We start from the raw sequence: 22,810 nt of genomic DNA on the forward strand, positions 1-22,810 counted from the left end.
GTGTATGGCTTATTTTACTTAGCATAATGCCCTCTGGGTTTATCCATATCATTGCAAATGGCAGGGTCTCCTTTTTAAAGTCTGAATAATATTCCATTGTGTGTAGATATACACTTCATGTATATGTGTTTTCTGTGTGTGTGTGTGTGTGTGTGTGTGTGTGTGTGTATGTGTATGATCAATTTATTCATCTGTTGATGGACAGTGGTTGTTCCATATCTTGGCTACTGTCAGTAATGCTCCACTGAACTGGGAAGTGCAGATTGTCTCTTGGAGGTACTGATTTCATTTCCTTTGGGTACATAGCCAAAGAGGGATAAGGCTGGCTGAACATTGAAACTTAGAAAACAATTTTTTTATCTACTAACGTTTTTGAGCACTTTTACTAGATGCCAGAAGTTGAGCGAGGTATTTTATATACTCTGCCTTGTTTATTCCTTAACCCCATAAAGGAAGAGATTGTCATCATTTTATAAGTGAGAAGAGCGAGGCTTGAACATTCATTGCAGTTGAGCAGAATTGCCCGAGGATACATATCTGAAAAGCTGTAATGATGGCCTACGAATTCACATAAAATCCTCTAAGATGTGTTTTTTCTACCATTCCACACTAGAAAGATGAGAAAGCACCAAAATTGTTCATTACTTGTGAAGTCAATATTCCCCCCCCACCACAGGATTTCTATTTATTTATTTTTTTAAATTTTTTTATTTTTTGTGAAGTCAATATTGCTCTAATTATCCAGTCTATTTAGTCATTTGTGACTTGAATTCATATGAAAAAGCATAATATTGACTTAGAAGCAAATTTTCTGTTTTGATTGCATCTGCATATAAAAGTTGCTTCAAAAGTCTCATTCTTTCTATTGTCCATGATATATGACTTTTTAGTAAAATTTAAAGATACTTTAAGGCACGTTGGTTTTCAGAACAAACTCTTTTCAACTCATATTCAGCTTACTCTGGAAAGCACTTGTTGGGAGAGCCATGTGACATTCATTAGTTAGTAACCATAGTTGAGTCATTAATTAAAGCTCGGACATTTGCTGACTAACCATGGGGGACCTGTCTACAATGTGGATCATCTGACATGAATGTTCAATTCCATCTAGTACAGCCTCTCCCTGCTTCACATTTCTGGCCATCTCTCCCACTCCCACCAGAATGTGCACAGAGAATAAAATGAGCTTATGGAAAGCATAATTAACTAGAAAAATGTGGCTGAAAGCAAAATTACATGGTACATGGCAAGGTTAAGTATGAAAAGCTCCAAACTTAGTGAATTTGCTAGGCAGCAGCTTTCCTCCTTTATCATGAATGGGGAGGTAGAATGGTAGCCCACATCTTTTTGAAATTACAGATTATTCTCTTCCTAACTTGATTGTGAATGACTTGATTTTCACTAAGATTTTTTTTTAAGATTTTTATTTATTTATTTGACAGATCACAAGTAGGCAGAGAGGCAGGCAGAGAGAGAGAGGAGGAAGCAGGCTCCCCACTGAGCAGAGAGCCCGATGCGGGACTCGATCCCAGGACCCTGAGATCATGACCTGAGCCGAAGGCAGAGGCTTTAACCCACTGAGCCACCCAGGTGCCCCTAAGATTTTTTTTTTTTTTTGAGAAATATTTTGAGGTGAACTATGTTGCCAACAAAGAGACTGGCCATTCAGTGGTCAGCAGGTAGATGCCCTCATCGTGTACTCCACACCAACGGGTTCCACAAGAGCCGAAATTAGATCAAGCACAACTACCTGAAGCCTGTGTTGCCATGAGGGAACAAAAGCACTGCCTTGGCTCACGTGGAATATGTGGGGTAGAGGAAAAGACGGTGAGTTTGTGGTTATTTATAGAATAGATAGACTACATAATGAGGCTTTTTAAAAATGTTTCTTCCTGTGTGAAGTATCATCCTTATTTTGAATGGCCTCTACATGGTTAGTCTCCAAGCAGGCATCATTAGGTCCTCAGGCGCAAAAATTGCCAAGCATCCAAAGGCCAAAACCTTAATGTAAGATTTCTCTGCTTCTTTCTTGGCTCCTCCCCATGCTCCACAGTTTGAATCGATGCTGTTCCATATAAGGTACTTTGCCACCTACCTCGTCTCTGTGGGGGGGGCTATATTTTTCACACAATAGGGACAGGTACTGTGTTAATCTCACCATGCCAACAATCAGGGCACCACCTAGCAGAGTTAGCGTTGGCCAGAATAAACAGTGGAAGATAACCATTTGGTCGTACTTTTTTATGAGAATGACATCTTCAGATCGGCTGTCTGGACTGTAGAAGCATGAAAAAGGGGTCCCATTTTTGTGATCGAAGAATTCCTTTATGTCCAGAGCACTGTTGAGCAAATCATTCCTGTCTCGGTGGCACTTGGGTGTGTAAAAGCACTAGGAGTATGAAGGAGGAAGAAACATGAGGACACTGTCCCCAAAACCAAGCATTTAAGCAACAGTTTTAATTCTGAAAAGGCTTCAAACCGAAGCTATTCATGGAGAGTTTCGATCTCAGAAGGTGATGAAACCTGTTGCACAGCCTATGGGGAAGGGTGGACAGGAGGGCACAGAGTGAAATGGCCATTTCCAGGCACTAGGCAGAAATGGGAGAAGGTATTCTTAGAATATAGACATTGCAGAAGAGGCAGTGACCAGCATCGTAAGGACCATGCTTTCTCTACATACAGGCACTTGGTCTTTGTCCACTCAAAAAATATCTGTTGAGCTCACTATGTGCTTTCAACACCTATGAATGCCTCTAGCCTAGTTGTCTTGATTTCCCATAGAAAATCTTTCCCTAAGGGATAGCGTGTTGAGGCTTCTGCCCTAGGCCCACAAAGCCTTCCTACATAGGCTTTGGTTCGCGGAGGGCAGAACCAGTGATGGGATCTGTCAGCTGGTGATTTTTTTTTTTCCCAAAAAAACTTTAGATTTTTTAGCATATTCACTAGGCACTCATGGCACTGTGCTTAAGGCCTACAGAAATGTTTGAGACCTTAAAAATTATTGCATCCAAAACAGAAATCATCAGATGGATTAGTGCCCAAGTAAAGACAACAAAGTATAGCATGTTAACTAATCTAATACAAGCTAACTTTTTCATAGTTAGGTGTAAATAAACACTATAAACATATGAACCAATTTAGTAACCTATTAAAATCAAAATTATAATAATCTTTTAAATTTATTTAAGAAAAATTGTTACTTGATTTAAGATGTGTTGCGAGTACATTTTCACATTTTTTATATGATAGGGAGTAGGACTTCCAAAAGTAAAACTGCCTACAATTGACTCTGTTCACTGGCTCAGCTGGAAAATTCTAGACACCAGTTCGCAAAATTGGAATAATTACTTTCCATTCTATATACCCCATTTTTTCCTCCAAGAATGCTTTTAGCTTCCTTTATCCTGTAAAGGCATTCACTGGAGGGAAAGAGCTTTATCCCTAGAGATGGTCTGGGGTACTGCACTCTGCTGGAGACAGTCTGGCACAGAAAGGAGCACTATAATTAGAACTCCTTCATTACATGAACTTTACATTACCTTGGAATTTATCTGGACAGCCTCTTCATTATAATGTAGGAGAGCTTTCTGACCTGAATGGGTGAGGTTCACAAACACCTGAAGACATGGATACGTGCCCTGCCCTCGGCAGTCCACACCACAGGTGAAAGCACAGTCCATCCAGTCATCCATGATATGAGCGTGGATGATAGTACAGTTTGATTCTTCTCTCTGAGTGCTTCAATTGGAAAAATATAAATGATCTTCACCCTCTACAATTTAGTTTTTTATTTCTCTCTTTTTTTAAGAGAGAGAGAGAGCAAGCGGAGGGAGGGAGGGGCAGAGAAAGAGGGAGAGAGAGAATCTCAAGCTGACTCCACACCCGACATGGAACCCAACGCAGGGCTTGATCTCAAGACCCAGAGATCATCACCTGAGCCAATATCAAGAGTCAATGTTCAACCGACTGACCCTCCCAGGTTCCCCAGTTTTATATTTCTAATGTGATAGCTCAAGGCATTTGTATATCTAAAGGTAATGTAGAACCATTACAGAAGGTACATAGTGGTTAGGAATCATGGAGAACTTTGAGAAAGGGGATAAACAACAAACTGGTAAGTTTCATCTCAATTATGACCCTCTTGGTGTATTTCTAACTACACCAACCCTTTGATCAATGGTTTTCAAACTTCAGAATCAACTGAGCAAGTGTGTTAGAGTGAAGAATTTGTGGATTCTATGGCTTCACTCCTCAAGATTTGTATTCAGTTGATCTGAGTTGAAGCCCAAAAATCTATATTTAGCCATATTTAAGATGCAGGTATTTAGCAAACCATGCTTTGACAAATGTTACTGTAATCACATAGTCAGAAATCTTATCCTTTCTCATGCTTTGTCATCTCAAGATGTACCCATTTTCCTGTCCTATGGAAATGTGCCTTTGGATGGAGTCCTACCACAGTCAGTGTGGCCCTGGGTCAATATAGCCTAGTAACAAGGTACTTTCCATGGTCTCTGTCTACTTCCAAAGAGCAAACAAATCACAGAAGGAGTATCTCATTCGAAAACTTACTATGTTTTGTTATCAGTAAGTTCCTTGAGGTCAGGAGGTACATCCTATTCTTCTTTATGTTCCTCAAAGCAAGAAGCACCATGCCTCCCACATAGTAGAGGCTCAGCAAGTGTTACAGTGAATTAAATTTTACTTAGAAAATGTTCCTTTGAGAATTTTCTTATGTACTACACACACAGAATGTTCTAGGTGCTATGAGAAGTGGTAGGCAAAATTCCTGCCCATGAAGATTTTGTGGTGGTGTTGAAAAGACAGATATGTATGAAATGATTAGAGGATAAGTTTTAGATAAAGTAAATGAGGGTCAGAGGAAATGCTTGATTGAATGTACAGCTCCTCATGCACCCTCACACGTGTAAATGGGTCCCTGTGTTTATTTCCTGGCAACTTAAATACAAGAAGTAAGATAAGCAAATTCTAAAGTCAATGTTCGAAATGCCTCATTGAAACTAGGGTCACACTACACTTCCATTGAGATCTTTGGTCATGAGTAAACATTTTCTTTAATAAACTTGGGAGATGGGGCCATTCAAAATAATCTTGAGGCAAGGGCATAAAAAACAAACACTGGATGGAGCCTAAGAAGAATAAAATTTGAGGCAAGTGAAAAATGCAAATATGGAAAATAAGGTTCTTTCCACACGTTTAATACTAGCCTTCTTTCTCACAAAATTAAATTCTGTACTTATTTAGACCAAGAACCTTAAAATCATACTTTAGAGGCCCCTGTTTGTGTGTGTTAGAGCCAAGCTCTCCGAATTTCCATGCATAAGGACCAGGTCAGGCCTCTCCAGTAGAACCATGGATATATTTAGAGCTGAAAACATGAGCATGCTCTTTCGATAACACTGTGTGTCTATATGTCTACAAGTAGGCAAAGTCCATCATTTGGTTGAAAGATTAGAGTCTAAGGGAGTGGGAACAGGTACTAGCTACTCAGGTCATCTTCCCTGAAGCAAAACCAGTCTCTGAGGTAGCACAAGATCACAAGAGACAGAGGAGAACAAACCACTCTTAAGCATTCATGTAATTAGTTAAACAAACAATTTCTAGAAATGCTTAGAAAAGTAAAATTTAAATATGAGCAACAGTTTGGTGTCAGGTTGCAGAAGGTATCCTTGAAACTTCTCCCAAATTATCACATTTAAAAAATAATCTGACCTGGACTTTCATACAAGTGCACATACATGTGCACACACACACACACACAATTTATTCAGCTTACATAAATATGTATAATGTAGCTAGCTAGACAGGTAGATACAGATACAGATACAGATACAGATACAGATACAGATATAGATATAGGAGTAATAGGAAAAGGGAGGGAGTAGAAAGTAAGGATACAATCCTGTATCCTGCAGACCATAAGATCCCTTACAGTTATGAGAACTGGGCCACAAATTTGACTCTGAGCTTCCTAGCAGCCAAAGCAATGAAGGAAATACAAATACATATAAGATTCCTGGTGTCCACTGAATAAAAGCTGGTTGATCAGAAGCAGAACATATTCTCCTGGTGCTAATATTAGAGGGAAAATTCTGGGCACTTCTAATTATAGCACTGTATGCTGTAGCGAGGGAGACCTCCACGTTATTGCCCTAATAATGTAACTTAGGAATGGCAAGAGATGAATCTGATAAATAACAAAAGCAGACCGCCTATTTCTTGCCCTATGACCCTTTTTCCCCATTGATCTCTTAGGCCTCTCTCTCCCCATTCTCCCAAACTTCTGTAACTCTTTGGCTAACCAAAGGGAAAGTGTCCCTTGCTTTTCCCCTACCCCATACTGCCCTCCCTCAAAGTACCCCCATGTTGTGTAAGCCATCTTCCAAAATTAAACCTGTGCTCCCCTGCCCTAATGAAATCTCCCATCCCTCCTATGGCTGCAAACTTTATTTAAGTACTAGGAGGCAAGGAGTCTTATATCAAAATAACAGGCCATTTCTTTACTGGCTAAGTGACCTTGGGCAAGTTACTTGACCTTTCTGAATCTCAGCTTGCTCATTTTTAAAAGGAAAATTAAAATGATAAAATAATGCTACCATTAGCATTAGACTATAAACTTAAATAGGATAAAATATATTTTGGCATAATATATATGTTTGATAAATGCTGTTATTAGATATATTTAATAAGGAAACCAATTAAAACAAAGGAAGGAAACGAACATTGGGCTACTACTATGTGCTAGATAGACATTATCAAACAAAAAACTCAATAACTTTTATGTGCTCATGTAAAAGACTTAAATTAACCATTCTCTGTGCTATCTGCTTGTTTGTTTGGTTGGGGTTTTTTTAAGATTTTATTTATTTATTTATTTGACAGAGAGAGAGAGCAAACACAAGCAGGGGAATGGCAGGCAGAGGGATAAGGAGAAGCAGATGCCCCACTGAGCAGAGAGCCCAATGTGGAGCTCAATCTCAGGTCCCTGGAGTCATGACCTGAGCAGAAGGCAGACACTCAACTGACTGAGCCACCCAGGCACCCCTGATATCAGCTTGTTAAAGAAGAATTTATTACCTACATGCATATCTAATGTATGGATTAGTTGTTGAAAGTATTTTTCAGATCGAAGAAGGTGAGTGGCAAAGGACTATCTTCCACTTTTTTACCACCCCTTTCTCCACCCTCAACTGCCTCCCAGCACTGAGAGACAAACAGGTGTTTCTATCTTCCCTTAGATAAAGATGAGGAGGGCTGAAGAAGCCAAAGCCAGCCTCTTCTCCACCACTGTATTTGGGCTGATCTGAATTGAAAATTCTGGGTCTCCTTTCTCTGTTTCTTACCTGAGCAAGAAAGGCTTTAGAATGGTTATTCCAAACAAGAAGAACATGAGGACCGAGAAGCCCATCATTGCAAACCCTAGCAGCATGGCTCGGTCCTCTCCAGCACTGGATGGCAGCTTCCTGTGCACATCTGGGAGGTCTCCATCATTGTGGTCTATGTTTCTATTCCTCCCTGAGGCAGAAAAGGCTGTCCTTTGGGGGAAGTAAAAAGAAGATATTTCAATAAACTCACAGAGAAATGGGAACATTTACCAACTCATGGTGGGTGGAAGGATGATCCCATTTGCCATCCACCTGAAGGGGTTGTGATCAGGTTCAGAGCAACACAATAAAATCCCATGTTCAGAGCTTGGTTAAAAACCCACCCAAACAAGCTAAATTTATGTGTTATAAAATATAATTAATATAATATTTTTTACATATAACAATAGTAAGAAGTCTTTAGATATCTGTTTAATCAATGCATAGAAAAGAATTACCTATAAGTAGTTTTCATTTGTATAGTTTTCATATATATGTATGTAAATAAGTATTATGAACTTGTTTATCAGTTAGGGATACTGCACATTCCCCCTGAAAATAATTTTTACATTCTTCAGTGAGTTCCATATGTAAAGAATGACTCAAAAAGTTCAGATTCAGAATTAACAACATCCAGAAATAGTAGGATTTGACTTGTTCTTTTATATTGTTCTTTTACAGGGAAAGGCAGTATATCTACCATGGGGCTTGGTGGCCCATGGCCAGTCCTTTCAGAATAAGGAAGTTTTCACTGCTCTCTTCTCCTCTCTGCTCTTCTCCTCTCTGTTCACTCACAGATCTGTGTGAATGGCCCTACATTTCTTCTCTCCCTCTCTCTACTCTATACCAGCAAAGGATGTGATAAGTTATTTCACAGTAGGGGTCCAGTGAACAGTAAAAACCAAAAAGAAGGTTGCTAACTGGGGACCCACGGACAGTATCCAGCCCACGGATAAGTGTTTTGTTTTGTTTTGTTTTTTAACCCTCTGTGTGTTTTTTTAATGTGGGATTAGTTGTTAACACTTTAAAAATTGTGAAATTTTTCATAAAAATGCTGATTACTGACTTTTGAAAACAATCATAAGGTCCACACTCCTGTCAATGAACAGCTGGCCAAGCCAAGCAGAGGCTGTCCCTATGGACTGGCATGTATTCTCCAATTTGCCATAGTTTTACCACTTCCTATGGTCAATGTCATTGATTTGCAGATCCTTGCTCATTAGGTGTATGCAGTCCCAGAGGTAGTTTCACTTTAAGAGTCTTAGCAAAATCTTAAGTCAAACAAATGCAGTTATAATGGTAGAAACTCAGACACCATCAAACTGAATAAAAAGCTTACTAAAATGTAAAGCCAAGCAACATTTTGTCAAGGGAATTGTTAGTTGTTTTCTTCCAAAAATATATTTTATACTTTACCCCACATCCTTCCCCTTCCTCTCCCTAGCTGCTTTTCTCCCTGGCAAAATCTTCAAAATTCAAAGACAGTGAGGGGAAGGTCAAGTAATCCAGGATGTCCTAGGAGCCTGTGGTGGGAAACACTGGTCTCAGAGGATCGCAGCACTCCTGGGTTAATACTACCTTGGGAATCAAGGATGTGGTTTGGGGATTTTTAATCTCTTTTGATATTTTACTCACCCTCTATCATCCCACCCTCAGAGAATAGGCAGGAAAAACAACTTTTTAAATGAAATTTGAGGCAGTACATTTTATAACTCATAAACAATTATAATAAAGAGAAGAGTTTTAGCCATAAAGTAAGATTAGATATTTTGTAGGTTTCCAGTACCCAATACCCTGTCTTTTCCCTCATGTACTGAAACTGGACTTTAAGTCATCCTGGAGGTTGGTTGTGAGATACCTATGGAATCCATGCATGAAGAGGTTTATTATGAGGTCTCTCTGGCGCTTGCAACATATTGATTTAATAGACCCAAGTATAATTGTTGATAGGCAAAACTGGCATAATTTCAGTGTGCATGGACAGCATCCACACAGGGGAAAACCTTTGATCATCTAACCCTAGTGGCCAAGATGCTGGTGTTCCTAAGTTCCATAGGAATGTAACAGTTAGAAAGACCATTCTTGGTAGGCCACCTCCCAACCCACCCCAGGGCAATGCACAGATAGCAGACTAAAACACACAATTGTCCTATTAAAAGTCCTATTTACTTAGCCTGGAGCTCCAGCCTGAAGTACAGGCTTCAGGTTTCCCCTACATCTAGAGACTAAGAGGCATTCCCAGGGAACACAGGCAGGGAGACACAATCCTTGCACACCCTCTTGGTCTTGCTATAGCTCAATAAGACCTCCCATAAAGGAGCTTATACACTTGTCTAGAGCCCTAATTTTTGTAACTCTCATCCAGGAGACAACTCTAGATCACCTGGTCTAAAGGCCAACTAGGTTTTCAGTTGCAGCCCCAAAGGACTGTAAAAATTTGCATACTTTGACAGCTGCTGCCTGAGGGGCTGGTTTCTAATCAGCTTTAAGCTAAGTGCTAAATGAAATCCCTCCCCTTGGAACATTAACAGGTCTTGACATACTGCTAGGACACATAAAGAATAAATCAGGCAGTTTAGACAACCACAAAGAGATAGCCAAGAGCTAGAGAAAGGGTGAATGAGAGGATTCATCACCTAACCAAGGCTATTCCTTCAAGGCTGAGAGAAAGAGCTGTTTTGCCCAATACACAGACACCAACACAGAGTGAAGCAAAATGAGGAAACAAATAAATACTTCCCAATGGGAAAAAACAAAAAATACAACCTCAGAAAGAGATGAGAAAGCTACCTGATAAAGAATTCAAATTAATTGTCATAGAGAATTCAAATTAATAGTCATAAAGATGCTCACCAAACTCAGGAGAAGAATGAGTAAACATGGTGAAAACTTCAAAAAAGAGAGCGATTACTGTAAGTACCAAACAGAAGTTACAGAACTGAAGAACATAATAATGGAACTGAAGAATTGAACTGAAGAATTCAATATACTATTGAATACTCAATAGCAAACTGGATGAAACAGAACACATCAGCAAGCTGGAAGACAAAGCAATAAAACTCACCCTGACAGAGCAGCAAAAAGAAAAAAAATTTTTTTAAATTGAAGACAACTTAAGAGACCAACATCAAATAGCATAACATTCACACTATAGGAGGTCTCAAAAGGAGAAGAAAGAGAAAACGGGGCAGAAAAGTTATTTGAAGAAATAATGGCTAAAAACCTCCCTAGGGAAGGAAACAGACATCCAGCTCTAGGAAGTCCAGAGAGTTCCAAACATGATGAACCCAAAGAGATCCACACCAAGACACATTACAATTAAAATATAAAAAGTTCAAAGTAAAAAGAAAATCTTAAAGCAGCAAGAGAAAAACAAATTGTTATGTACATGGGGAAACCTCATAAGGCCATCAGTGGATTTCTCAGCAGAAACTTTGCAGGCCAAGAGGAAGTCACCTGACATAGTCAAAATGTTGAAAAGAAAAAAATTCCAACCATGAATATACTATCCAGCAAGGTTATCATTCAGAATTGAAGGAAAGATAAAAAGTTTTCCACATAAGCAAAACTAAAGTACATTGCTCCTAAACTGGCCTAACAAAAAAATGTTACAGGGATTTCTTTAAGCTGAAAAGAAATGGCACTAGTTAATAACAAGAAAACATAAAAATGAAAAATCTCACTGCAACAGGTAAATATATAGTATAGGTAGTGAAGTAGCCACTTATAAAGTAATAAAATGAACTAAAACTATAATAATTAGTTAAGAGATACATAAAATAAAAACAAATAAAATACAACATCAAAAACATAAAACAGCTCTGGAGAGGGGAGTAAAAATTTAGTTCTGGAATGTGTTCAAATTTAATTAAAGTTGCTATCAGCTTAAAATCAACTATTAGAGGGGTGCCCAGGTGGACCAGTCTGTTAAGCCTCTGCCTTTGGTTCAGGTCATGATCCCAATCTCCTGGGATGGAGGCCCACATCAGGCTCTCTGCTCAGCGGTGAGCCTCCCTCCCTCTTGCCCACTGCCTGCCACTCCTCTTGTTTGTGTGCACACACTCTCTCTCTGTCAAATGAATAAATAAAATCTTTTTAAAAACTTGAATTATATTCATAATATGATATATGTGAACTTCCTAGTAACCACAAAGCAAAAACTGATAGTAAATACACACACACACACACACACACACACCCCAAAGAGAGAGAGAGAGAGAGGAATCTAAAGACAGCACTAAAGAAAATTATCAAAATACAAAGGAAGAGAAAAAGAGAAGAAAGGAAGAAAGAAGAACTACAAAAACAGCCAACAGAAAACAATTAACAACATGGCAATAAGTACACACTTATCAATAATTAATTTAAGTGTAAACATATTAAATTCTCCAATCAATATAGAGTGTCTGGGGGTGCCTGGGTTGCTCAGTGGGTTAAAGCCTCTGCCTTCAGCTCAGGTCATGATCCCAGGGTCCTGGGATTGAGTCCCACACCGGGCTCTCTGCTCATCAGGGAGCCTGCTTCCTCCTCTCTCTCTCTGCCTGCCTCTCTGCCTATTTGTGATCTCTGTCTGTCAAATAAATTTTAAAAATCTATAAAAAAGATATATAGGGTGTCTGTATGGATTTAAAAAAAAGAAACAAGACACATTTATATACTGCCTACAAGAGACTCACTTCAAAAGTAAGGATACACACAAACTGAAAGTGGGGGCCAGAAAAAGATATTCCATAAAAATTAAAATAAAAGGAAAGCTGTTGTAGCTATATTCATATAAGACAAAATAAACTTTAAAACAAAGACTGTGGGGCGCCTGGGTGGCTCAGTGGTTGAGGCCTCTGCCTTTGGCTCAGGTCTTGATCTCAGGGTCCTGGGATCGAGTCCCGCATCGGGCTCTCTGCTCAGCAGGGAGCCTGCCTCCTCTTCCTGTCTCTCTCTGCCTGCCTCTCTGCCTACTTGTGATCTGTCTGTCAAATAAATTAAAAAAAAAAAAAATCTTTAAAACAAAGACTGTAATGAAAGACAGAAAGGAGCACTACATAATGATAAAGGGGTCTATCCAGTAAGAAGATACAACATTTATAAATACATATGCATCCAACTTAGAAGCACCAAAACATGGCAAATATTAATAGACCTAAAAAGGGGAAATTGGCAGCAATAATATAATAATAGAAGACTTTAACACCCCATTTACATCAATGGCTAGATCATCCAGATAGAAAATCAGCAGGAAGACATTGGCCTTACACAACACATTAGACCACATAGACTTATATATATATATTAATAGGTATATTAATATATATATATATAGAACATTCTATCCCAAAGCAGTAAAATATACATTCTTCTCAAGTGCACATGGAACATTCCCTAGAATGTATCACACATTAAGCCACAAAATAAGTCTCAATAAATTTAAGAAGTCTAAAATCATATCAAGCATCTTTTCTGACCACAATGGTATGAAATTAGAATTCAACACGAGAGGAAAATAAATAACTACACATACTTGGAGATAAAATATGTTACTGAATAACTACTGATCAAAGAATAAATAAAAGGAAAAAATTTAAAAATACCTACAGACAAGTGAAAACAGAAATATGACATACCAAAATCAACAGGATGCTGACAAAAGCAGTTCTAAGATGGAAGTTCATAGCAATACAGCCTACCTCAAGAAACAAGAAACAAATGATATAATTTTATACCTGAAGGAAATAGAAAAAGGACAAATGAAGCCCAGAGTTGTAGAAAGAGGAAAGTAATATCAGAGTGGAAATAAATAAAATTAAGACAGAAAAGACAATAAAAAGGGGGCGCCACGGTGGCTCAGTCAGTTGAGCAGCAGACTCTTGGTTTCTGCTCAGGTCATGATCTCAAAGTCTTGGGATCCAGCCCCACATTAGGCTCTGTGCTCAGTGAGGGTCTACTTGTAGATTCTTTATTTCCCTCTGCCTCTGCCCCTCCCCTCCACATGGTGCAATCTTTTTTTAAAAAGACAATAACAAAGATAAATGAAAATAAGAGCTGGCTCTTTGAAAATACAAACAAAATTGACAAACCTTTAGCAACAACAAAAAAAAAGACAGAAGGTTCCAATAAATGAGAAATGGAAGAAAAGTTTCAACCAATCCTACAGAAATACAAAGGATCATAAGAGACTACTATGCCACTACTACTATTAGAAGCCATCAAATTGGACAACCTATAAGAAATGTATTAATTCTTAAATACTTACAACTTTCAAGACTGAATCATAAAGAAATAAAATATCTGAATAGATCAATTACTAATAAAGAGATTGAATCAGAAATCAAAACCCTCCCAACAAACGAAAGTCTGGGGTTCCACAGAAATGGACAGAGGATTTCACTGGTGAATTTTACAACACATTCAAAGATTTGATACCTACCTTTCTCAAATTTTTCCAAAGCATCGAAGAGAAGGGAATACTTCCAAACTCATTTACGAGGCCAGCAATACCCTGATGCCAACACCAGACAAGGAAGCCACACAAAAAAAGAAAATTATAAGCCAATATTCTGATAAACATAAAAGCAAAAATTCTCAACAAAATATTAGCAAGCTGAATTCAACAAAACGCTAAAAGGATGATACACCACGACTGAGGAGGATTTATTCCACAGATTCAAGGATGATTTTACATCTGCAAATCAATCAATATGCTATACCATGTTAAAATAATGAACGACAAAAACCATACGATCATCGCAATAGATGCAGAAAAAGCATCCAGCAAAATTCAAAATCCATTTACAATAAAAACTCTCAACAAAGTAGATATGGAGGGAGAGAACCTCAACATAATCAAGGCTATATATGACAAGCCTACAGCCAACCTCATACTCAATAGTGAAAAGCTGAAACCTTTTTCTCTAAGATCAGGAACAGGGGCACCTGGGTGGCTCAGTGGGTTAAAGCCTCTGCCTTCAGCTCAGGTCATGATCCCAGATTCCTGGAATTGAGCCCCGCATTGGGCTCTCTGCTCAGCAGGGGGCCTGCTTCCCCCTTCCCTCTCTGCCTGCTTGTGATCTTTGTCAAATAAATAAGTAATCTTTTTAAAAAATATTAAAAAAAAAACCCTCTAAGATCAGGAACAAAACAAGGATGCCCACTTCTAGGCAACATAATATTGTAAGTCCTAGCTACAGCAACTAGGCAAGAAAGAGAATAAGAGGCATACAAATTGGAGAAAAAGAAGTAAAACTGTCACTAATTGCTGATGACATGGTAGTATATATAGAAAACCCTAAAGACCATCAAAAAAACTATTAGAACGATTAAATGTATTTGATAACATTATAGGATACAAAATTAATATACAAAAATTTGTTGTTTCTATACACTGGTAACAAACTACCAGAAAGAGAAACCAAGAAAACAATACTACTTACAACCACAACAAAACAAATAAAATAATTAGGAATAAATTTAACCAAGGAGATGAAAGACCAGTACACTGAAAACTTATAAGACATTGACTAAAGAACTTGAAGAAGAAACAAACAAATCGAAAGATATTTTGTGCTCATGGATGAGAAGAATTAATATTGTCAAAATGTCCATAAAAACCCAAAGCAATGAGATTCAGTACAATGCCTATCAAAATTCTAATGACATATTTCACAGAAATAAGACAAATAATTCTAAAATTTACATAGGACCACACGTAATGACCCAGAATAACTAAAACAAACTTGAGAAAAAAGAACAAAACTAGAGGTAGCACACTGCTTGGTTTGAAACCATACTGCACATCTGAAGTTATTGGCATAAAAACAGACAGAAATAAATGGAACAGAATAGAGGGCCCAAAAAGAAACCTATGTTTATATGTCAATTAATTTATTACAAAGGAGACAAGAATATACAGTGGAGAAAGGACAGTCTCCCCAACAAATGGTATTGGGAAACAGGACAGCTACATGCAAAAGAATGAACCTGGACCACTATTTTACACCATATACAAAAATTAACTCAAAATGGATTAAAAACTTCAATATAAGACCTGAAACCATAAAACTTCTAAAAGAAACCATAGATGAAAAGCTCTTTAGTATGCGTCTTAATGATATTTTTCTGAATCTAACTCCAAAGGCAAGGAAAACAAAAGCAAAAATAAACAAATACAACTACATCAAACTAAAATCTTTCTGCAAAGAAAAGGAAACCATCAACAAAATGAGAAGGCAGTCTACTGAATCGAGGCCCCAAAGGAATCCTATGAAGTTTCAAGGACTATGTATTCTCATTCAAAAGTCATAAAACACAGTAAGGGCCTTTGAGTGAGAAAAAACAGATTCAGATCCACAAAAAACCTCATATATTTGGACAGTATATAAAAATGTATCTGTGAAGGGCTCCTGGGTGGCTCAGTGGGTTAAAGCCTCTGCCTTTGGCTCAGGTCATGATCTCAGGGTCCTGGGATCGAGTTCTGCATCAGGCTCTCTGCTCAGCAGGGAGCCTGCTTCCCTTTCTCTCTCTCTGCCTGCCTCTCTGCCTACTTGTGATCTCTGTCTGTCAAATAAATAAATAAAATATTTTAAAAAAATGTATCTGTGATATGTTTAAAGAAACAAAGAAAGGGAGGCGCCTGGGTGGCTCAGTGGGTTAAAACCTCTGCCTTCAGCTCAGGTCATGATTCTCAGGGTCCTGGGATAGAACCCCGCATTGGGCTCTCTGCTCAGCAGGGAGCCTGCTTCCCCCCTCTCTGTCTGCCTCCCTGCCTACTTGTCATCTCTCTCTCTGTCAAATAAATAAATAAAATCTTTAAAAAAAAAAGAAAGAAAGAAAGGATTACAAATATCAAAAAGAGCAAGACTCTGCAATATGACCAGGCCAATATTTAAAAGAATCAAATATAATTTCTGGAAATGAAAAATAAAAAAATTTAAATAAAAACTCCATTGACAGATTTAACCGTGGATTAGACACATCCAAAAAGATAATTAGTAAACAAAGAGATGGACCTGCAAAACAGCCAGAGTATAGGACACAGAGTTTCTGTAAAGGAAAATACTAAAGAGAAGTGAAGAAACATGGAAAATAAATAGGAAAGCTCTAAAGTAAGATCTATTCAGAATTCCAGGAATAAGAGAAATAAGTCAGAAGCAATATTTTTAAAAAGATAATAAAATCTCAGAATTGATGAAAACGTAGTCCTCAGATTCCATAAACCCTGTGGGATAAAATAAAGAAATCTACACCTAGACACATCACAGAGTTATTACACAGACACCACAACAGAAAATCTTAAAAGCAGCCCCCAAAAAAGACAGATCAACCGCAGAGGAATGACAGGCTGAGATGTAACTTCTCCATAACAGGAATGGAAACCAGAAGACAGGAATATTGTCAATAGACTGAGAGATATCACGTGAGATGGAGGACATGGCGAGATGGAGAGGAGAAGTGAGATGGAGGAAATCGGAGGGGGAGACAAACCATGAGAGTCTGTGGACTCTGAGAAACAAACTGAGGGTTTTGGAGGGGAGGAGGTGAGAGGTTGGGTGAGTCTGGTGGTGGGTATTAAGGAGGGCAAGTGTTGCATGGAGCACTGGGTGTGGTGCATAAAAAATGAATTCTGGAACACTAAAAAAAAATAAAATTTTTTTAAAATCTTAAAAAAAAAAGTCACACGAGACACGCAGATGTAAAAAGGTTGAAGTTTGTCAGGCAGTTTAAAGAAAAGTAAGCTGATGTGAACCTTCAGGTTAAAAAGCCTTTTAGAAGTAAAGAAGGTGATAATATTGATTAAAGAGTCACCTGGAAGAGCTAACAATACTAATTTACATGTACCTAATAGCATTGCCTCACTGAAGAACTATAGGAAGAAACAGACAAAATCCACTGACAAATGAGGAGATATTTTTGCATAACCCCTCAGTGATTGACAGCTCAACCATATAAATTAGCGAGGAAAAGATTTGAGCAAGGTAAGTAACGGGCTTTATCTAAATGAAAATACAGAATACTATCCCCTACAGAATATATATTCTTCTCAAACATATAAGCAACAGTTATGAGACCTAACCACAAACCGAGCCATAAAGAAAGCCTCAAGAAATGTCAAAGAATTCATGAAAGTAATGTACTTTTTGCACGCTCATGTTACGAAACTTGAAAGATGTGGAAAAGTCGAGAGAAGAGAACAAAAATCACCCACAATTCTACCACTCAGAGATAATTTCTACTCACTTACTGTGTTATTCCCCATCCTCTCTATTATTTTAAATAGAACAAGATCATTCTGGACATAGTGGGATTTTTTTAATCTCGTCTTTTCACTTAACATAGTAAGCCCTTTCTTATGTCACAAGCAATTCTTTGTGACCCTTCTACTGGCTCCATAATATTCCATCAATTGGATATCCCATCAATTCCTTACCTAGTTCCTTATAGTTGAATATTGGGGTTTTTCCAGTTCTCTGAGACCATAAACATCCCTGTAATTAACTTTGTAGTATTATAAGCGCCTTTCATCCAAGGACCTCAAAGTATTTCAGAATGACCTAATTTGGGGGGCACCTGGGTGGCTCATTCGGTTAAGCGTCTGCCTTTGGCTCAGGTCACAATCCCAGAGTCCTGGGATCGAGCCCCACATCGGGCTCCCTGCTTGGTGGGAAGCCTGCTTCTCCCTCTCCCTCTGCCTACCTCTCTGCGTACTTGTGCTCTCTCTTTCTCTCAATCTCTCTGTCAAAAAAAGAAAGAAGAATATAATTTTTATTTCCTTTTGCCAGCAATACATTTCCACTTCCAACCAGTGTGTTACCTGGAGATGTCTATGAATTAGATATCTCCAGGTAACACACTGGTTGGCAGTACCCTCCCCCTTCTGTGGCTTCCCAGCGAACTGAACAGACTTTCCCACCAGCCCTCTTTCACCCATTGCTCCAGGCACCTTCTGTCTTAGCCTCAGGCAAACTTGATTTCAAAGAGCTTGAACACGCTCCTCTGGCTGAGATACGCTGCAGAAGCCAGGAGCCTCTCCCTCCAACACTGTAGCTTGTCAAGAAGGGTTCCTTAGAAAGATGCTGCTCTTCCTCAAAGTTTGGTAATTCATCTGACGCTCCTTTCACATGTGTATGTAACTTCAAAGCATGGGGATGTTAAATTCGTATTTCCCTGTAATTTGTTTGTGTTACAGAGAAGCTGTGGGTAATCATTTTTATCCTTCTATTTTTTAATTACAAAATTGTTTAACAACTTCTTTTGAAGCACCAAATGAAGTTGAGTAAAGTCGGTGTGGTTCATAGAGTTCAGCAAAAGGCTAGGGCAATCATCTGATTGTGCATCTCACCAATGAAAATGGGAGACCGTCTTGCTTTGGGGAGAACACAACTGCTCTTATGTCTAGTTAATTGTGTTATGAATAGGGCATTAAAACTTGTTCCCTTGCCTTTCGTCATTTGATTTCCTGCCACATAGTAATTCGCTTTGTCTTTTCACAAAAGCATTAGTGCATTTCAAGGAGAGAAGGGTTTTTGCCTCTATCTCTTTCCCCCTTGTTCTGTCTGTGTCTTCCTCTTCCAACCCCCACCACCGCCCAAACCCCTAATCTCACTTTCCTTTGTTTCTTGAACACCCATGCCTGTCATTACAGGATGTTGGAAGTGGGTGATGTGATGACCACTGTGGTCTTTACTGTTTCCAATTATTCAGCTCCCGACTCCACTTGAGCTACTAACAAACCATCCACATTTCCAGATAAAGTGTGTGAACCTGGCTGAGAAATGTACCCCTGACAAGCTTTTAGTATGCTCTTTTTCAAACACCCTGAAGCAAGGATCCTCTTTCAATATCAGCATCCAGTTCTAACAGCTCCACCCACCCAAACCCAGAAGCAGACAGAACTGTAACTTCACTGAAGGCTCACAGCCCCCCTGTTTTGCATTCCTCTGGGGAGAAAAAAAAGCTCCTTAAGATAGCCTTTCTCAGGGCGCCTGGGGGGCTCAGTTGGTTAAGCCTCTGCCTTACGCTCAGGCCATGATCCCAGGGTCCTGGGATGAGTCCCACATCAGGCTCCTTGCTCTGCAGGGAGCCTGATTCTCTCTCAGCCTCTGCTTGCCACTCTGCCTGCTTGTGCGCACTCTCTCTCTCCCCTGACAAATAAATAAATAAATAAAATCTTAAAAAAAAAAAAAAAAGAAAGAAAAGATAGCCTATCTCACTTCCTCCCTTAGAGGGTAATGGGATAGTGTCGAGAGTAGTACATAGAAAGCCTGCCAAGGCATGTAGAGACTATTACTATCCCCACTTTATGGACAAGGGGATGAGGCAGACAGAGATTATATGACTTGCCCACAGTTAAATAGCTAGTTAAGGAGTGGTACTGAGATTTGAATCCAGGCCTGTGATTCCAGGGCCCAAGCATGCTTCACCAGGCAACCAAGTGCTGGTGGTAGTTTCCTAGACCCTTCATGCAACCAAGGGATATTTACTGAGCACCTAACATGTTCTGGGCCATGTTCTAGTGCCGGGGAAGCACAGGTGAGTCAAAAAAAAAAAAGAAGAAGAAGAAGAAGAAGTCCCTGGCCTCAAGATTTGCAAGCCAAATGGAGGAGGAAACCAACAAGAAAAGTTGCAGCCTCCTGATGCCAGGACTTCTGGGGAAGACACCAAGATGCCCCCAGGATCCCCGAGAAGGCCTGGCAAGTGGGCATCCTCAGAGGATGAAGACCAAACCTAAACCTTACCTTGACAAGTCGTTATGTCTGCCCTTCAGCCATTTAATCAGCAAGAGAGGTTCTGGTGGCGACTTACCTCCCCTGACGCCGCCGGCCACCCTGGAGTGTAATTTGAACGGGGATGCTGAACGGCTGCATGACAGCGGGGGGCTGGCAAAATGGACTCCTTTCACCTGAGTCATAGCCTCTGAGCGCGCAGGAAGGATGAAGCTGACGCAACAACGGAAGTGGGGTCCCACCGGGAGCCACCAGTCCCAGCGCAGCCAGGCATCAGAAGTACCCTGGCCTCTTGAGTGGCCACAGAGTGGTGTGCAGAGCGCGTTTACCAGGAGAGCTGGGAAGTCAGGGCAGGCTGGCAGGAGGAGGTTCTGCAGATTCTTGGCAAGGCAGAGCAATCTTAGATGCTCAAGAAGACCCCGCATAGCCTTGGGCAGCCAGACCTTCTCCCCACAGTCACCCAGCGCCTGCCTCCGCCTTGTCACCTGTGTTCCGCTTCAGCAGCCGGGTGCATTACCATAGAGACCCAACCGCCTGCGGAAAGTTGAGGCCCAAGGGACCCTATGTAATTGGTGAGGGACATACCCAGGTCAAGGTTTATAAAAAAAGGAAATGTTTTACCCTAACCACGTTTCCTTTTTCACAAATTGCCTCTTAGAGTGTACGTTTAGAGATTTTTCCAGTTAATTGCATGTTCTGGTTAAGAGAACTCGTTTTTATATCATATGTGACGTCCCAAATATTCAAGGGCCATAAAATAACTCACCATTAAAACTATATCAAAGTTGTAGAGAACTGTATCAAATACCATTTTATCTTTCCTTGATAACCCAGAGGATATTTGGAGATCTTTCAGTACCCTCAAATCATGAACATCAATTACCATTACATTGTAGCTTATTAAAACATGGATAATAGAATGTCAGATAGACCATTTTTGCTGTCTGTTTTTAGTAAAGGTAATATCATCTTACCACTCTCCAAAACACAGTGTAACCATAATCTTGTTTGTAAACATCCACATATATATAGCCAGATTAACTGCTACCTATAGATATTTTAATATTATTGAATGAAAAAAAAATGATATACTTCCGATTTGTATTATTTTTCTTCTTTTTTAAAGATTTTATTTATTTATTTGACAGAGAGACAGAGAGCACAAGTAAGCAGAGCAGCAGGCAGAGGGAGAGAGAGAAGCAGGCTCTCTGCTGAGCAGGGAGCCCGATGCAGGGCTCGATTCCAGGACCCTGGAATCATGACCCGAGCTGAAGGAAGCCGCTTAACCAACTGAGCCACCCAGGCACCCCTGTATTATTTTTCTACTAGAGTATGGACTAAGTCCTTTATAAACTATTTGTTTCTAATGAACTGATGCAATTTGGAATAAAAACTAATAGCAACTAAAATTTTTCTCCCTTCTGCTCCCTACTTGCAACTTAGCCTTGTAAGTCTATAACCTTTCCTTTTCAGATTTAGATGTGCTAATAAATTCCCCTGCAATTTGGTATGTAACTCTCTTTAAAGCGGTAAATAATTTGCTACTATTTTTACACATTTGACTACATCTCAGAAATATAATAGTGTTTGAGCCTGTGAGATTCCTACTTGGCTCCCAGCACTTGCATCTGTCTTTCCTGGGGCTTTCTGGTCATCCCTGTTTTCTGACTCTTATTCCATTTATATGAAAATATTCCTGCATAATCTTTAAAGATTTTTATTTATTTGACAGAGAGAGATCACAAGTAGGCAGAGAGGGGGTGGGATGCAGGCTCCCCCCTGAGCAGAGAGCCTGATGCAGGCCTCAATCCCAGGACCCTGAGATCATGATCTGAGCCGAAGGCAGAGGCTTAACCCACTGAGTCACCCAGGCATCCTCCTGTGTAATCTTTGAACATTCCCCTTGAGAGGATAGAGAGAGAGAGAAAGTGAGTTATTGCAAATTATTTCCAGTCTCCATTCAAGAGTTCTGATAGACCCAGACATCTACTTTGGGTCCTGGACAAGTCAGGGCCTGAATATATCTAAGGTGTAGCTGTCATAATTGGCCATCTGAGATTGATCTCAGACCTAGCCTGTGCTTTGTTTTCTCTTCCTTTTTAAAGAGGGCCAAAATTACAAGTAAGAGGGAGTAACATAACCTGTTGCCCTTTGATTTCCCTCCCACTGTGGCTTCACTTGGTAAGTGACTCACCTCTGCCCACCAATACCAGGCCACTCCCCTCTGGCACACACATACTTCCCTCAAGGCTCACAGTCTCAAAAAACTAGAGCAATCAGTAGGAACTGCAATCCCAGTGTGTCTGTTCAGGAGCATAGCAAGTAAGGCAGAAGGAGTATCAAGATTAGACACACCAGGTACATGCGCCTTCCCTGTCCATCAAGATCTCTGGTCCCCAATCTTGGTCCCCTAGACCATCCCTGAGCTCCTACCATGCTCATTCCTCTCAGAGTCACTGGAGATCCCTCTCTGCTCCACAAAATATCCAGCTATGCGTCAACTGTCAAACCCACCAGGTGGGTCCCCTTCCTCTCTGGGCCAGAAGCACTGGTTCAAATCCCAGCTTTGTAACTTCAAATGAGTTTAAACATTCACTGCCCTGGTTTTCCTCAGCAAAAAAGAAGTAAAGAAAACTCATTGTGAAGTGTATGAGTACAGTCAGACTTAATTAGTGTCCATAAACCGTTGTGAGATCTATAGATAAAAGATGT

At 39.6% G+C, this 22,810-nt stretch overlaps 1 protein-coding gene across 1 annotated transcript; it reads right to left on the reverse strand.

The window, feature by feature from the left end:
- Positions 1-1,612: 1,612 nt before the first annotated feature.
- On the reverse strand, positions 1,613-20,389 carry KCNMB3 (potassium calcium-activated channel subfamily M regulatory beta subunit 3). The gene is made up of 4 exons (XM_032875390.1): positions 20,178-20,389; positions 7,365-7,556; positions 3,540-3,738; positions 1,613-2,389 (listed from the first exon to the last, which is right to left on the reverse strand). The coding sequence occupies exons 1-4, from the start codon at positions 20,237-20,239 to the stop codon at positions 2,003-2,005; spliced, it is 840 nt and encodes a 279-aa protein (XP_032731281.1). The 5' UTR covers positions 20,240-20,389; the 3' UTR covers positions 1,613-2,002.
- Between the last annotated feature and the right edge of the window lie 2,421 nt (positions 20,390-22,810).

Source organism: Lontra canadensis, unplaced genomic scaffold, assembly GCF_010015895.1.
Source record: "Lontra canadensis isolate GAN:19392208 unplaced genomic scaffold, GSC_riverotter_1.0 scaffold56, whole genome shotgun sequence".
In the NCBI taxonomy this organism is placed as follows: Eukaryota; Metazoa; Chordata; class Mammalia; order Carnivora; family Mustelidae; genus Lontra; species Lontra canadensis.

What these genes read in the sequence shown, in the direction of transcription:
- KCNMB3 (XM_032875390.1), bottom strand. Translation starts at nt 20,239, where the DNA reads ATGCAGCCGTTCAGCATCCCCGTTCAAATTACACTCCAGGGTGGCCGG. An exon ending in GGCCGGCGGCGTCAGGGGAG is followed by an intron (nt 7,557 to 20,177) that starts GTAAGTCGCCAC and finishes CTTCCCCCAAAG; the next exon opens with GACAGCCTTTTCTGCCTCAG. An exon ending in CTGTCCAGATAAATTCCAAG is followed by an intron (nt 2,390 to 3,539) that starts GTAATGTAAAGT and finishes TCATACTCCTAG; the next exon opens with TGCTTTTACACACCCAAGTG.